Raw genomic sequence first — 16,730 nt, 5'->3', positions numbered from 1 at the left:
CCATGCTTCTGTAAGGTGCATTTTTAGTTCCTTAACTGTTATTACTTACAGGCCACCCAAGTTTGTTTAGGCAGCAATCTCACAGATTATTTCTAGTTCACGGCCTCTTAACCACACTTTCCTGAAGATTTTCCATTGGTATCTCTTACAGGAGCTTGATTATCAATTTTTAATCCCAAAACAGAAAGATTGCGTCTCAGTAACTATGATTTTGGCTGGATGCACCAGAACAGCTTACATTCCTTCAACTATAAATTAACTGACATCAATACCCACATTTTGCGTTGCATTGCTGGGCAAATGTCTAGCGAAAAATAAATGTGGACCCTTGTATGTCTCCTCTGCAGCTAAAATCCTCTTTTTATCTGAGAAGGCTGGTAACCAAGTCTCTAGTCTCCCAAGATATTCTTTTTGGTGGTTGATTTCTGGGCAGCATTTGCAAGCATTTAACTTGCAAATAAACTGCACCTTTCATTTAGAAACATTCAAAAGGGCTTTGTAATCAAATCATCACTGCTTTCACTTCAAGAGTAGAACAAGGCACATGTTTAAAACTGGAATTCCAAAGTAATGTTGGCAGGCAGAATATTTATTTCTCAATTTGAACTTTGTCAGGTCATCATAGTTTAAGTACCTTTTGCTAGGAAAAGTGTTCTGAGCCTTGGCTTTTTATGTGGAAATTTTAAGACTGCAGTCTTAACACTGCAGTGCTACTGAGTACCACAATGAAGCACTGGCTCCGTACTGACTCTCAAGGAAGAGTGCTGAGGACTCTCACAAACAACATTTCTAGGTGTGCATCTACACATGTACTTTACTGCAGTGCCGACTAATGAGCTCTGCAGTAAAGCATCACAGTCTACACATATGTTGGTATTAGGGTGCAGTAAACTAATCCTACATAAACTAACCCCGACAGTACTAACCTACAGCAGAGTACTTTACTGCACCAAAAAGCATGTGCAGATGCTGACTGGGCATGTTAATCATGCCCGGTCAGATGGGGGCCAGACTCACAGCTCCTGCTGGCCCCTCTGCCGCCCAATTCTGCCACCTGGGGCCTGGGACTGACCCCAGACACCCCCTGCCAGCCCAGGGCTGCTCTGCTCCAGCACTAATTGCTGTGGTCCCGGGCACACATGTAGATGCTGTGGCTGGGAGCAGCTGACTTCAGCACAAACTGCGATGGAGTTTATCACATCGCCTGAATAGCACATGTATATGCATCCTAGAAGTACCTGGACTCTTCCACCAGAAAAGACTTTCACCAGGCACCCAACAAACTGAAGTCTTTTCAGACATGACAAGGTAATAGACTAAATCCAGAATATGTTAACATCCAGTTTGAAAAGCAGCAGGATTAATCTGGGGGAGGAGCAAAACAAGCAAGCAATCTCTGTGCCATTCTAATAGCACTGTGGAACATTCCTTATTGCAAATTTGATCCTTTTGGTCACTGCCAGATCTCAATAAGCGTGTCCAACCATGTTCCAAAACAGCTGTTATGCATAATTTAAATGCTGAGTTCAAAGCACGTCACACAGCCGGTAAATAATGATATGGGTTTTTTTATATGGGTAAAATGAGGCAGAGACAGATGAAGTGAGCTGCAGAGAACTACAAAGCAAGGCTGTGGCAGAGTCATAACAGCTCTCATGTCTCCTGCCCCCCATCCCTTCTGGCTCCAGATAAAACTGTTTCAGCCCCCAGTGAGAACAGGGGTTTTAAGACAACTATATTAGCAAAAAAATGCATTATAGTTTATATTTCCCAGGTTGGACTAGATGATTTCAAGGTCCCTTCCAGCCTTACTTATGTATACATATGTATATTCTATTAGCAAGCCTATTAAATGTTTTGAAGGTTTTTTGCTTTTTTTAAAAACAGGTTTTTATTTCCTTCCATGGTGACTATATTTTTCCTATCCATGAATCCCTGCATCAGCTATTCTCCTTTTTTATATCAAAATTCTCACTTCTCTTCAACAATGTCCTTACATATATTTTGCCTACACCTACAATCATGCCCACTCCTGATATTCCACTTAAATCTTCTTTCTTCCCTTGCCCCTTTCAGCCTTATAGTATTTTCCATGCTGTCCCAATATTTCATATAGCCTTCATACCACTGTGGGCCAACCCCCTTCAGTTTCCTTCAACTAACTGTTACATAACATCCAAGCTCTAATGGCCAATCCCCAGCCCTGTCTTGTATGTTTTGTACTGTTTTTCCTCTTGCCGGCAGACAGTAAGTTTTTGAGGGCAGGAATTGGTGCCCTGTTTGCCACCAATGTACTACTGCAAAGTACTACATACACTCAGAGCACTAATAAACCACCACTGATACACAGATTACAAACCATGTTGCAACAAACATGTTTCTTTTTATCATCTCAAAAAACATTGCAGCTATAGTTTCTTAGGCAGACATGGCCAAACAGTCTATTAGCATGGAGATTCACTGGAGTATCTTTTCAAAGTGATGCCTAGAGAGATCACACACAAGAGAGTTAAGACTGAACACAGTAGGAGGATATAACTGCAAAAAGTGCTGCAGAAATGACAGCAACCTTCAAAACTAGCTGCTCTGGTTTGCTCTCTTTAAGAGCAGTCAGAGGGAGATGACTAGAGATTTAGTTCTGTGGCTAAATCCCCATATACTGTCTTCAGAATTAACCTGCAAGTAATTTTATACCAAAGTACTAGTGCTACCCCTACCCCCCAGGGGCCCATTAGTATAATGTGTGCTTAAAATTATTGTGTAGGCAGCTGAACAAGAAATGGCTTCCAACACTGCTTGGTGTAGGCTGAAAGCAGCACCTCATCACTCAAGAGTGATGTAGGGATGCCAGAGTTTTTCTTTTTTCTTTTCTGACTATGGACTGACAAAACAATTATACCAAATTAAAATGGGGGGAAAGGGGACTTAACGCTTGCAAATGTGCCTCAGCTAATCTGTTGTGTCTGCTCTGTGCTACAGTAAACAAGAAAAACGGCACTAACTTACCTCTATTTCATTCAGGGGTAGAACAGACACATGGAACAATTAAAACAGATCAGCCTGATGAGCAGCAAATCCCACCCCACTCCCCTTTAAATCTGCATACTTATTACATCTATTGATAGCCTCTGTTGGCCTCTGGAGACTGGGATAACTGGTAGAGAGACACAGTAACAGCTGGTTAGCTCCTCTAGCACACTAACATAGACAACATAAAGAGTGGATGGATGGCAAGCAATTATGGAAAGCTTCATTTGGAAAGTGTGGGGAGAAAGAGGAGGTCCTGAGTACAGTAGTTCCAGATGCAGAGAGAGAGAGAGAGAGAGAGAGAGAGAGAGAGCGTGTGTGTGTGTGTGTGTGTGTGTGTGTGTGTACAGTCAGTCTCACACACACACACACACACACACACACACACACACACACACACACACACACACGGCTTAGGATTTTTGCTTCTCATTTCTCTGTTGGAAGCCAGTAACTCTCCTAGAATCAAGGATAGAGACAAACAATGTGATGTAATTTTGCACATGAGGAAACAGAGGAGGTATTTATGGAAATGAATGAGGCCAACCTGGGTCTTAGGAAGAATATCTAGAAGTAAGGAAATCCACAGGTGAGGGTCAGCTACTGAGAATGTCCTGGACCTAGCTCTTGCACACCTCACTCATAGGATGATGGATTTACACGTTCAAGACAAAGACAGGTCATGTGGCAGGATAGTACAAGAAAGACTTTACATTAGTTGGCTTCTAGGTCAGTTCAGTCTTTGTAGACAGTGACTAGTATCTTGGCAGCCATGTGGAGTAAAACTGTGTTAAGTATGTGCTGGCATACCCAATCTATTCTTAGTATATACAGCTGTTTTCTCTACTACTGACCTTCTTTTATCATCCCAGTTAGAACATACCACAGCAGTAAAGGCTTAGGTGAGATGAGATAAAGAAAAAAATCCTACCTGCCTCTCCTATGGCTCTCCTGCCAGAACTCTTTCTAGGATCCTGTGCCAACACTGCTGGCCAGCTCCCCCTTCTTGTAATTCTCTGACTTCTCCCTGTGCCCTGAATCTTAAAATCTGAAGATTTTGGAGAGGGGAATGAGATAACTTGCATACACTGTACAGAGACTGATATTATACCGTACATCCGTTGAGCAAATAGAATACATAGACACAGAAACTGTTCTAATTAAAATCTGCTCCCTGTCATACTAACAGATAGTGTTGGTTTGTGATACACTAATACCACTTTGCTGCTCTTTTATCACCTTTCTTCTGTAAGTCTCAAAGTTCTGCACAAACATTACCTCATGAAGCCTTACAACAAATTCATAATTATTATCTCTCTTTTACAGAAGAGGAAACTGAAGTGCAAAGAGCTATGGGAGGCCTGTCCAGGCTGAAGTTTGTAGTGCATGCCGAAACAGAACTGTGAATATGTATCCCAGTTACGAAGGAAACCTAATGGCCCAGTGGGAGGTATTTCACAGCTGTACAGAGATAAAGAGGAGAAAAACAACATGAGAGGAGCAGAATGATCAAAGCAGGAAAGAACATCTTTTACTGCATTCCCATTGGCTGTAAACACCAAAACAGCTACGTAAGAGGGATATTCTCCTAGCATCTATATCCCATAACAAATAGCTTGCATTGTTTTGCCAATGTTGTTCCTCAAAGTTGAGATACTGGAGCAAATCTATGTTACACCCCATCCCTTAGCAGTTATCAACAGTTATTAGAGAAAAGCAAGCCAAAACAAAAACACTCTCATGCTGACAACTGCATCAAAATGGTCTTGTCAGGAAATTCTAACTCCTTGATGTTAAGAGTTTAACAACATTCATTTGTCTGGTGTTCATACAGACTAATGCGCCAATGCATTACGCCCTGCACAGCATTTGACAATATTGTTGCATTGCTACTTAAAGCCAAACATTCTTCCCTATCCCACTGAGCTGCCAATCCCCCAAGTCAGTTCAAAAGAGGGGTACTGTACACTTGCATCCCAAGAGAACCTTGTGTAGGAAGTGGCTGTCATAAATCACATTCCCACATCAAAAAGGATGTGGAGAAGCTTGAGAGAGTCCAGAGCAGAGCCATGCGCATGATCAGAGGTCAGGAAAGCAGACCTTACGATGACAGGCTGAGAGCCATGGGGCTCTTTAGCCTGGAAAAGCGCAGGCTCAGGGGTGATCTGATGGCCACCTATACGTTTATCGGGGTGACCACCAGTGTCTGGGGCAAAGTTTGTTCTCCAGAGCGCCTCAAGTGATGATGAGGTCGAATGGTTATAAACTACTGCAAGACTGTTTCAGGCTGGACATAAGGAAGAATTTCTTTACTGTCTGAGCCCCCAAGGTCTGGAACAGCCTGCCATCGGAGGTGGTTCAAGCACCTACACTGAGCACCTTCAAGAGCAAACTGGATGCTTATCTTGCTGGGATCCTATGACCCCAGCTGACTTCCTGCCCTTTGGGCAGGGGGCTGGACTTGATGATCTTCTAGGTCCCTTCCAGCCCTAATGTCTATGAAATCTATGAAAATCTCTTCATCTGCTCTGAACAGTGTCAAACACCATTTTAAGATGTCTGCTAGAAATAATATAGGACAAGAAAAGGGTTAAACATTTCTTGCCCCCACACAAATCTCGCCACTTTCTAAGGCTGCAAAAATGCAGCAAAACTGATTCTGTTCCCCTGTGCGAAGTAGGGGCCTGTATTTCTGTGGGCTCTGGGGAGGGAGATGTGTGCATTCCCAGGAAGTTGTGGAGTTCAGTCATATTTCCTCATGAGTCCTTTTGTTTGGTCTATCAACCTATACAAAAAGTGGGTCAATATTGGGTTTAATTTCCCCCCATTTCCTCTGCTTTGAGCCCAATAATTTCTGTTTAGCTAATGTATAACTGCAAAACAGGAATCCAGTCCTGACTTGAAGATATCAAGACATAAATAATCTATTTCCCTTCCAATTACTAATCACCCCATTAACAATTCTAACCTAATTTCATATTTGAATTTGTCTGCCTTTAGCATCCAGGTTCCTGTTACACCTTTCTCTATTAAAGAGTCCTTTGCTATCTAGCATTTTCTCCCTGTGAAACTACTTACACACTCCAATCAAGCCATCTCTCAATCTTCTTTTGTGGTAAATTAAACAAATCAAGCCCCTTTAGTCTTTCATTGTAAAGCATTTTCTTTAACCCTCAAATCACTTTTATGGCTTTTTCCTGCACCCTTTCTAATTTTTCAGCTTCCAGATTAACATGTGAACCCTTGAATCGGAGGCAAGACTCCACTACTGATCTTACTGGGGCCAGAACCAGACATAAAATCACTTCCCTGTTCCTACTGATTACCCCCACGTTTATATGTCTGAGCATCACAGTGGCTCTTTTTACTGCACCTTGCAGTGGGAGCTGAGGTTGGGATGCTTGTCCACCATACCCCCTAAACCCTTTCCAAAGTAAAAGCCTTCCAGTCACAGAATGAGGGTCTGGGTCCTATGACCTACATTCCTTCTTCCTAGTATAACTTTGCATCACTTGGTTGTTCTAAAGTCCATTTTGTTTAATGGACCTAGCTTAGCTAGTGATCCAGATCGCTCTGTATGCCTGACCTGTTCTCCTCATTATTTACCACTGTGCCAACATTTGCAAATTTTATCAACAGTGATTTTACATCTACTTCCAGACCACTGATGACAATGTAGAATAATGTCTGGCTTAGTACTGATCCCTGCAAAACACCATTAGAGACAGCTCCCACGTAATGATGATTCCCTGCTGACAACTACTAGTGGAGATTTGTTGAGTAGTCCATTCTTAATTCATTTAACATGTGCTTTATTCTTAGAGAATTAAATGAATACACATAGGGACCAATGAAAGTGATGGTACAGAAAGTACTGTTGAATGCACAAAGTACAAACTCTGAAAAAATCTATTTTTCCCTCCTATCTCTTTCAGCTGTAGCAATCCTACAGTTTATTTGCAACTTTAACAGCTAAACAATTTCAGACTGAACTACAATTAAACCTTGCACTGGCCCTTTCAATTTCCGAGGCATTTCAGATTGCTTGAGCATGAATAATACGGAAGAAACGAAAATTATGAGTATAAAGAAATCTGTCTTTGTCTGCTTAAATTAAATTATTTGACAGGGAAAATATGCAAATCATGAAAATCATTCTGCTCCTTCCTTCGTTTTTTTAATGTCCCGTGTAAAACAAAATGCTCCAGACTTCTGCCTTGACCTTGGTCAAAATAGTCGGTTTTACAATGTGTTCTACATGGCCCAGCTGAGCAGTGGATTTACACGCACATTAGTACCAGTGCCAGCTGTGGAAAGAGTGATGATTTATTAAACAAATAGAAGCAACAAAGCTGGCGGGGTGTATAAAAACATGTAAGCGTGTTTGAGGAATGCATAAACAATGGGGAAAGTGTAAAGGCTGATCACTCCTGTGGCATGTCTCAAAACACAGGATGAATGAAACCAATGATAGACAGGAGAGATTAGAATCTTGGTATAAATTACACATACAAATTGGGGCCATTGCAGCAGTCTGAAAAAATGTCAATACCGACAGTGTTCCTTTGTGAAATAAACTAAATCTTACACAGCTTAGGGCTACAGCATTTACTAAGCTAAGTTAGGGGGAAGGAAAAATCGACTTTGCATGAATCTATTCATATGAAATCATACCTCAACAGCATCACTAGAGGTGGGCGGGTGGAGTACCAGCTCCAGGGTGTCAAGTTAGATGGGGTGCCAGAATGACAGCCCTGAGAGCAGGCGCTGCCTCCACAACAGCCCATATTTGCAAAGCTTGCCACTGTGGCAGCTGCATCACTGTGTTAAAAAGTAAGCACTTGGCACCCTCAACTGAAGTGCCAAAATTCCTAGGTATGCCTCTGTCATAACTTGATAATCTCTCTACTCAACATTTTCATACTGAGTCATGATCTTATGTAACATTATATGAAAGAGTTTGTTGTCTTGGCACTTTGTGCCCGAAAACTTATCTAATATCTCTTCCAACTATACAACTGGCCCAATAAAAGATGTCATCCCCCCCACTCATTGCATTGTCTTGTAGGATGAGATCCAAGAAGTGGTAAACTTTAAGTGGAAGTCTTAGGATTCTAAAGACTTAGGTATATAAAGTTCTATCACAAGAATAAGAATCATCAAAATCTTCACATCAGTGGAAGGTTTGCACACATCAGATACTCAAATTCAAATGGGACTCCACAGCGACAACTGTGTAAAATAATGCCATTAGAAGAGTGAGACTGTAAAATCATGTCCTTCACCTCTGGCATTACTTAGTAACATAAGCAACCTTTTAATAGCTTTTGGCATTTTGCTGTTACTGTCTTTAATAACAGGCATTCTAATAATCCTCCATGTAACTCTACATATAAAATTCCAAGATTTTTTAGTAGCTATAATTTAGAGAAAAGGATTTTTTAGGGTGACATTTTTTTTTACTGGAGCAACCATACTAACTATACATTTGGTCCCATAAAAGCCATCACCAAAAAAAATCCTTGCTTCTCATATTTCCTGGACCATAGCAGCTACATCACTCCAACACTAGCCATATTTTAGACTGACACAGGAATAGTATTTAAAAAATGGAACAGGAGCCAGGAAGATGGAAACAACTCTACTAAAGGAGATATGACCAAGGAATCAAAGACAATTTTATCAGCTGGGCCAGATAATTAAACAAAATGCTTACCAAAGGTGCTGCTGGATTCCATAGACTTGCTGGATTCTCTAAAATTTCAGGACAGTGAGCATGTCTACACGTGCTTTTAGTCTAATGTGCATTAAGGCGATTTAGACATGCATCCATTAACGTGGGTGTACGGACCGACTTGGGGCTAACCTTGGGACTAAAGTTAGTCCCAAGTCAATGAACATACACTGTGTTCATGAGCATTAGTGCATCTACATATTCGCTAATGCAATTTAACTATCCATGCATAAATTTGATACCTACTTTATGTAGGTATCAAATTTAGGCTCAAATAGTCTTAAATCACCATTTTTAAGGCATTTGCCCTTAATGTGCCTTAAATCAGGCCAACGTGCATTAAATGTGCTTGTGTAGACATGCCCAGTGAGTAGCAAGGTTGCCTGGCACCTTGCGAGTCACGGTCCACACTGAAGTTTTACTTCTGTGTATATTTGTAATGTATCTGTATGATGATACTATACTTGCATTGCTAAGATAGACCCCAAACTGATCTGAATCCATCTTAATTTATGATGGCATACATATCTATTGGCAATCCACACTTAAAAAAAATAGCCCTCTCTTCATAACAACCAAAATGACGTATGAGATCTGAATGACTTGAACTTTGGGAGAAAATTGGATTTGGGACAGATTCTGTGGTTTGAGGCTCATCTACATTTTAGATTAAAACAAAAATTAGGAATGTTTCAGCCACTACTTTCCATCAGCAATGAGCTTCACAAGAATGACCTGGAATCATTTTTAGCATTTCGTTATGCCACCTTTATTTTATTACCATTGATTTCCTCACAAAAGTCAATGCAATTATGGCTGTTTAAATATTGTCCTTCAGCCATCTACTTAAGCTTGGCAGGGAGAAAGTGCAGCATATCAAAACACATACAGTTCGTTTTGAGGTTGTGTGTTAAAAGGATAGAGACTGTTCTTTTCATTGCACTGTGGTTCTTTCACATAAATAAATCAGAGAAGAGTTACAATACATAGATGGAAGTGCACAAGACAAAAGGCTCCCAGAAGGCAAACAGAACTGTGCATTAACGCACTTGTAAATTATGAATTTCCAACTGGGATTTTTCATTGATACTCAGAGAATGAAGCTTTCTCCTACTGAACATCACAGGACAAAAGTTATTTGTTAGCAGCATGATGCCCTAAATTTATTTCCATTTTTTTTAATTTAATATTTCCTGGGATAGGAAAACCTCTGTGTGAGATTTCATATATCAGAAGCATAAAAGAACAGGTATTATCATCACAGAGAAAATTCACCATGTAGTGATTTGATATTAAAGTCCAGTCATTTGAACATCTAAGTAGTAGACTTGCAGGCACAATCAAATCTTTAACATGTAATAGAAATTTCACTTGCAAATAACATCAGGATGAAAAAGAGACCCAAATAACTTTTCCCCTTTCACCTCCCTTCAGAGCACAGAAAGGCCCATTGTCGAGTAAATTAAAAACTGAATCTAATTCATTTGATAAAAAACTTATAAAAATTGTCTAAAATACTTTTCCTACAGATCAGTTTCATAATGTTACGGTCTGATATTTTGCAAAGGATTGGACCTGAAAATTAATATCTTTTATCCCTGGAAAGGTGTGGGAATAGGGTATTTCCTCTCGCAGGGAACAACACACTGATTTCCAGTTCTCAAGATTTATGCAATTTTGGACATTAAACCTGTCACTGGCTGAGGCCCCCAATTCAAAGTAGTGTAATTCTAGAAGGAAATGGATTTTGGGAAAGGGAGGCAAGAATCCTCTATGTAGTTTTTCAGGGAGGGGAAGAGGGAATAGGAGCTGTCTGCAAGCTGCAGAGGCTTGGAAAGCCACAGTAGTAATGGATGGATCAGTGGGTGGTTTCAGTAGGAAGCTAACATGGTTTTGCAATTTATCACATGGAGCTCACTGCAACATTCATAGTGTAAATGTTCACATACACACACACACAAAGTTCAGCACTAACTCTACTTTTGTACACCAGTCACAGAAACAGCCAACTTCCATTTGCAGGGCTGTACTTGGCAACAGGACATCAAAGCAGGACTGTGTTTAGAGAGAAACACTGAATGTTCAGAATCTTTTCCGCAAAACTCTGGTTTTACCGAAGCACAGGGAATCAAAGGCAGATGGTTGATCTAATTTTAGTTATGGGCAGACATGCCCCACCATAAGCCAGGGTAGTCAAGACAAGGCTATGAATCGTAAGAAAAAAAGCATAGAGAACCTCATATTCAGATTCCAGTGTGGTATTCTTTTCAAATTTTGCTTCCAAAGCTGGATCCATCTGTAAGACAAAAAGGAAAGATACCCCAAATGTTATTTTTTTTTTATAAAATACATTCAAATGTTAAAGAAACAAAATCTCTTTTAAAAAGAACTCTCCCCTTTGCCCCCCTGTGCAAAAAACCCCCAACAAATGAAATGCTGAGTGACCCTTGAGATCCCTCTTCTCAGACAAAAACTGGAAGAAGAATCAGTTCCTGCATTATCAACTCAGATAAAGTGGTGATGGGTGTAGTGTAACAACAGCCAGAACAATTCAGAATAAAGTTCAACAGATTCCAGCTCTTGCTATACAACCAGGAAAGAAAACTGTAAATTGGATAGCTCCTCGCTGGGAATGCTCTGGCTTCAGCCCCCAAATGTTTAAAATCTAAACATTTTCAGATCAATTTCCTGTTTAATCTCAGTCAAGAGAAAGAAAAAACACTAGGTTACCATATTAAGGTTTATGGTGGTCAAGAAGGGTGCTCTCTGAAGATAAATGCAGTGCATTTTGGTCTGCAAAGCCAAAACTTTGGTCAGATTTGAATTTTTTTTTTGTTCATTTTGTTACAGGTAGAAATCAACAGAAACTTGTTGCGTTTGCCTAGTTTTGACCTCAAACCCAGTAAAACTGGTGACAGGAGCTAGCAGATAGTGGAATCTGGGCACTCAAAAACAAATCAAAGAACATGAACTCCAGCGAACCATAGCAGCTAAATTTTGCATCACTCAAGCCCATGGAGAAAGCTACATGCATTCTTCCCCTGCAAAAGTAGAATGGTAACAATGGCTGGAGAGTAGAAGAAGAAATGAAAAGCAGTTGGCATTCCCCATGGTCAGAGTCCCCCTGGGAGAGGAACCATTTTCCTTCCCCAAACACGTACTATTCAGATGCATTCTTTAGTCTGATCAATTAAATGGCACACAATTATATCAGAGACCATATTTTCTACCCATCTATTTTTAATCCTTAAAATACATTAACATAAATGGCCTGGGTGCTTAGGAGGATTGGTAATGTGTTGAGTCTTTCATTTATAGAGCTGTAGTCCAAAAGTGATCCAGTTCATATCAAAAGCAGTTATTCCCAAGTAACTGTTTAGCAACCTGTATGAAAACAGCTGGTTAACCTAATTCAGTTTCTAGGGGTCACATGTCCACAATCACCATTAGCTTTGAATGCTTTCCTTGTAGTCAGTGTTACAAAACTAAAAATAAATTCCCACCAGTTAGAAAAGAAGTCTCAGCTATGTATGACTTGGTTTCATGTCTTGCCCCACCGTAAATACACTATGGCTACTTGTAGATGTTTAAAAAAGCCCAAAAAACACACTTTACTGGAATAAGCAGTGCATTACTTCAACCCAGCTTTGTGGTGTCTATAGACTGGGTGCTTCAGCAGGGCTTATAGGTGCTTTAACCTAATAGCTGAGTCAATCAGTTATTAGATGAAGACACCAAAAAAGCCCTACTACAGCGTCTCATCTATAGAGATGTTGGGTGAGCTGGGTCCAACTAACATGCTGCCTCGTCTGGGCACGTGTTGGGCTTGGCACGGAAGCATGCTGAGTTTAAAGTAAAGCACCATTTTGTTTGTTTTGTTTTATTTTTTAACATCTACAAGCAGCCTATGTGACCATGGGCAAGTCACTAGGTTTCAACTCTTCAAAGGTGCATGGTTCTTAACTACCACTGAAATCACTGGGAGTTGAGCCTTCAAACCAAGGAATTTATTGTAAAGTACCTAGAAGAGAACAAGGTGATCACTACAGGGATCCTGGTTTTGTCTGATTTAAAAAAATCCCCAATTTTTGGTTGAAAAAAAGTAACCCCAAATCCACATTTTTCTGTGATTAAAATGAAACACCACTAATATGTAGATCTCTTTATATTAGTGTTTCATTTATATCATGGAAAAATGTGAATGTGGGGTTCCTTTTTTTTTAAACCAAAAATTGGCAATTTTTTAAAAATCAGACAAAACCAGGATCCCTGGTGATGAGGAACATGGATGTATTCACCAAGAGTAAGTCATGCTTGGTGCTGAATAGTGAGGATCTGGGCCTCAGTTCCCCATCTATAAAACAGGTATCGCCTGAAGGAGGGGGGCAGGGCTGGATGAGGGTGTGGGGAGCAGAGGCGCAGGGCTGGAGGCTGGGCTCCATCCACACCGCCCCCCCATCATTCTTGATGGACAATTTGCTACTTTGTCTATATCTTCCTTGAAGCATGGTGGCCAAATCTGGACAAAGTTATCCAGATGAGGGCTCACTAAAGCAGAAGAATCACTCTGTCTGACTTATAAGTGACAGTCCTGTTAATACAATCCACTACGCTATTTATTTTTCTTTGCGGCAAAAGTATGCTGCTGACTCATATTCAGATTATCGTCTGCTGTAAATCCAGGGTCTTTTTCTGCAGTACTGCAGTCTAGCTAATTGTTTGTCAGTCTGTATTTATCCATATGATTATTCCACCTTCAGTCCAGGCCTTTTCGTTTGTCTTCACTGATTAACAGGATCAGGTCACACCTCTCAGGGAAACTGCCAGAGTGTCAAGACCCCAAGGACTCAAACCTGAATCTTCCATTTTCATAGGACGACTTCTGGGCCGCAGCACCAAGTGACCTGGGGGAACCAATAGAAACCACAAGCCCTTGATAGGAGGGCTATAAAATCATTCCCCTACTTCTCCTGGGGGCTTATCTTAGCACCAGGGGGTGTAGGCCTTGCTACTTGGGGCCCTCCTGACTTGCTCCTGCTTTGGCCCCCTGTACCTAGTTCCCACCTTGGACCCTCCTGCCTTGGACCTCCTGGCCTGACCAACAGCTTGTGGACTTCTAGGTATGCACCTTTTACTCCTGAATCCTGAGACCCTACATCCAGGTTATGCTTCTGATACTCAGGCTATCTTCAGACTCAGGCAGAAATGACTGTGTCAGAAACATTCAGTTCACATTTTAAGGTTCTCCTTGCAATCATAAGAGCCAAGAACATAATGTTTTAATAATACAGCAACGTCAGGAAAAAGAGAAATTATGGGGATATGTTCTCTGTTTCATATCTGCATTATGAACAAGGCTGTGATTCAGATTGGAGGAGAGGGGTTTGGGGACTTCAGTGCTGTTAACAGTACATCCTTTACTATTGCTAAATTATTTTTCATTTTTTATCATTGTTAAACTTAGAAGTCACCCTTACTGATTGTCAGACTGATCATCCTAACAGGTAACATGAAACTTCACATGTCCAAGGATATGGTTCAAAGTTTTCCTCTTGTGCCTTATCTAGAGAGATGTAATGGGATATTCATCTGCACCTGCAGTGTTCTCCTTCTGAGTCCCATAAGGCTGTATCCCATATGAAACATAACTCTGTCCTACATGAAGGATATTCACAAGGTTTTACAAAGACATTGGAGGAACTGACCTGATACCATGAACTGAAAAAATGTCATCAATGTGCAGACAATGCCTCGTTCTACATCTTCACATCAGATGTAAGCAGTACCCTCTCCCTATAATACTAACACTTAGCACAGATCAATACCTGGATGAAGTGCAGCTGGCTAATACTTAACCCAGGAGTGACAGAAGTGGCACACACAAGAGGAGGAAAGTGCTCTGAGGAACTTCTGTTTTCGATAGTATTCCCTTTGCTCAAATCCCTTTGATTATAAGGTCAGTGTACAACCTGCGGGGCACAGTCCCCTGCACATCTCAATTCCTAAAGGTGTTCAGAGAGCTAGTGCTGTGAAAAATACCTGTTACCACCTGTAAATGACCACAAGAATGGTTCCCTTCCTCTCAGAGACAGCGCTAACCACAGCAACATGGTTATTTGTGACCTTAAGGCTAGGGACAGAAGTTACACATAAACTGGTTTAAGTGAGCAGGAACTGGTTTAAACCTGTAACAGACCATAAGTTCACTGCACATAAACCAGTTTCAAAATGGCTGAAACCAGTTTGAGATAAACCTGGTTGAATGTAGTATCAGACTGAACTGATTAGACTCAAATTATGAATGTCTGTCCCAGACCCCTTCCTGGTTTAAGTTAAACCAGAGTCCCCTAGCATCCCAGCATGCTCTGCAGCCCTTCGCTGGGCTGCGCAGAGCAGGGATGGGCTAGCCCTGTCCCTCTGCTCCAGAGCCAGACTCACTGCTGCAGGGGCAGGGGCAGGGGCAGGGGCAGGTGCTGGCTGACATGGCCCCCCTGAAGTGAAGGGGGCAATGAGGAGGCATATTCTCTCCTCTGCCCCCAGGGGACTGCAGCGGGGGTCTGCTAGCCCCGACTGCTGCCTCTGCTGATTGCTCCCTGCATGAGGCAAGTGGCGGAATAAGCCCCCTCCCTGCCCCCTTCATCAGATGCCAGAGGGAGGGGGGAAATAAACTCTTTTCTGCCCCATTTGCCTAAGGGGGCTGTGCCAACCAGCCTCTAGCTGTGTCCTTGCCCCTGCCACTGCAGCAGTGAGGGGGGAGCACCAGACAGACCCTGGCTCGGGTTCGTTCCAGTGGGACAGGGAGGGGGGAATTAAACCCTCTCCTTGGCCAGTTCACTCCAGGCTACTGCCGGCAGGGGCCACACTCTCCAGGCCCTGCAGCCAAGGGCTGCTCTAGCGCCTCCCGGCTTCTGGCTTGAGCCACTGTATTTCCAGAGTCAAAAGCAAATGTCTGTTCACTTGCAAATTGGTTCAATCTATGCAGGTTAGACTAACCCACAAAAATTAAGTTCAGGCTCCAGCTTTTTTAATGTCTGTCCCTAGCCTAAGACTGCAGCTCATTACAGCTGGGTATTAGACCAAGCCTAAAAAAAAAGTGTAAAGTGGTACAAAATGCAGCAGCTCAATCTGCCTAGCACCATTTTCTGAATTGGTTCCTTATCAGAGTGAAATTCAAGGTCTGTGTCCTGACATTCAAAGTTTTCAGTGGTATTTGCCTTAGCTATCAGAGACATAGGCCATGTGTATACAAAACGAGGGGCGTGCATGCATGACACTTTAAAGTGGGCTAAATGCTTCTGCACCACTTTAATGATGGTCAGTGTTTGCATGTCTTGGCGGCGTACTGCACATTAATTCCAGTTGCTGTAGGAAATTCGGGGGCATAACGCACCTTAAATGACTTGGGGCGCAGCAAACTAAAACTCCTCCTCCGCGGATCCAAGCACTGGACTCTGTGCAGCTCTGTGGCTCTGCAGCAAGCCCTACAGGCAGCCTGACAGCAGCCCAGGAAACCAGGCTCTGCCCAAGAAAAGCAGTGAGCCTGATTCCACCCCCGCCCCCTGAGCCTGCCTGTCTGCCTGAGCTGCATGGGGGCCCGGTGCTTCCCTCCGTGGCTGTGGTGCCCTCCAGGACCACCCAAGCCAGGTGCCTGCGGGCAGGTGCCACCGGCAGGTGGCCCACCGCTGCCACAGAGGAAAGCACCAGCCCCCTCTGCAGTCCAGGGACCACTTCACCTGCCAGCAGCTCATCCTCTCCTCCCCACCAGACAGGCAGGTAAGTCAGCAGGGTGTGTGCATGACACGGGGGTTTAATCAGCCCTAAGTTAAAGCGGTGTTTTTTAAAACCCACCGCTTCAATATAGGGCTCCCGTTTCATCTACACATGCCTATAATGACCATGTCCTCCAATGACAGCTGTGTTACACTAGAATGGGATGGCCAACCTGCAGCACACATGCCACAAGTAGCAT

The 16,730-nt window shown here is 42.3% G+C and overlaps 1 protein-coding gene across 1 annotated transcript in view; it reads right to left on the bottom strand.

Moving 5' to 3' along the window:
* LOC109298836 (cytochrome c oxidase assembly protein COX16 homolog, mitochondrial) overlaps positions 1–16,730 on the bottom strand; it is a 90,262-nt gene that overhangs the window by 11,353 nt on the left and 62,179 nt on the right. Inside the window, exon 3 of the mRNA XM_019519148.1 lies at positions 10,998–11,057. Coding sequence (XP_019374693.1) covers positions 10,998–11,057 — 60 coding nt within the window. The remainder of the gene's footprint in view (positions 1–10,997; positions 11,058–16,730) is intronic.

This window comes from Gavialis gangeticus, unplaced genomic scaffold, assembly GCF_001723915.1.
Source record: "Gavialis gangeticus isolate Ggan-Ray unplaced genomic scaffold, GavGan_comp1, whole genome shotgun sequence".
Taxonomy (NCBI): domain Eukaryota; kingdom Metazoa; phylum Chordata; order Crocodylia; family Gavialidae; genus Gavialis; species Gavialis gangeticus.
This window is presented reverse-complemented; position numbering and strand designations above follow the sequence as displayed.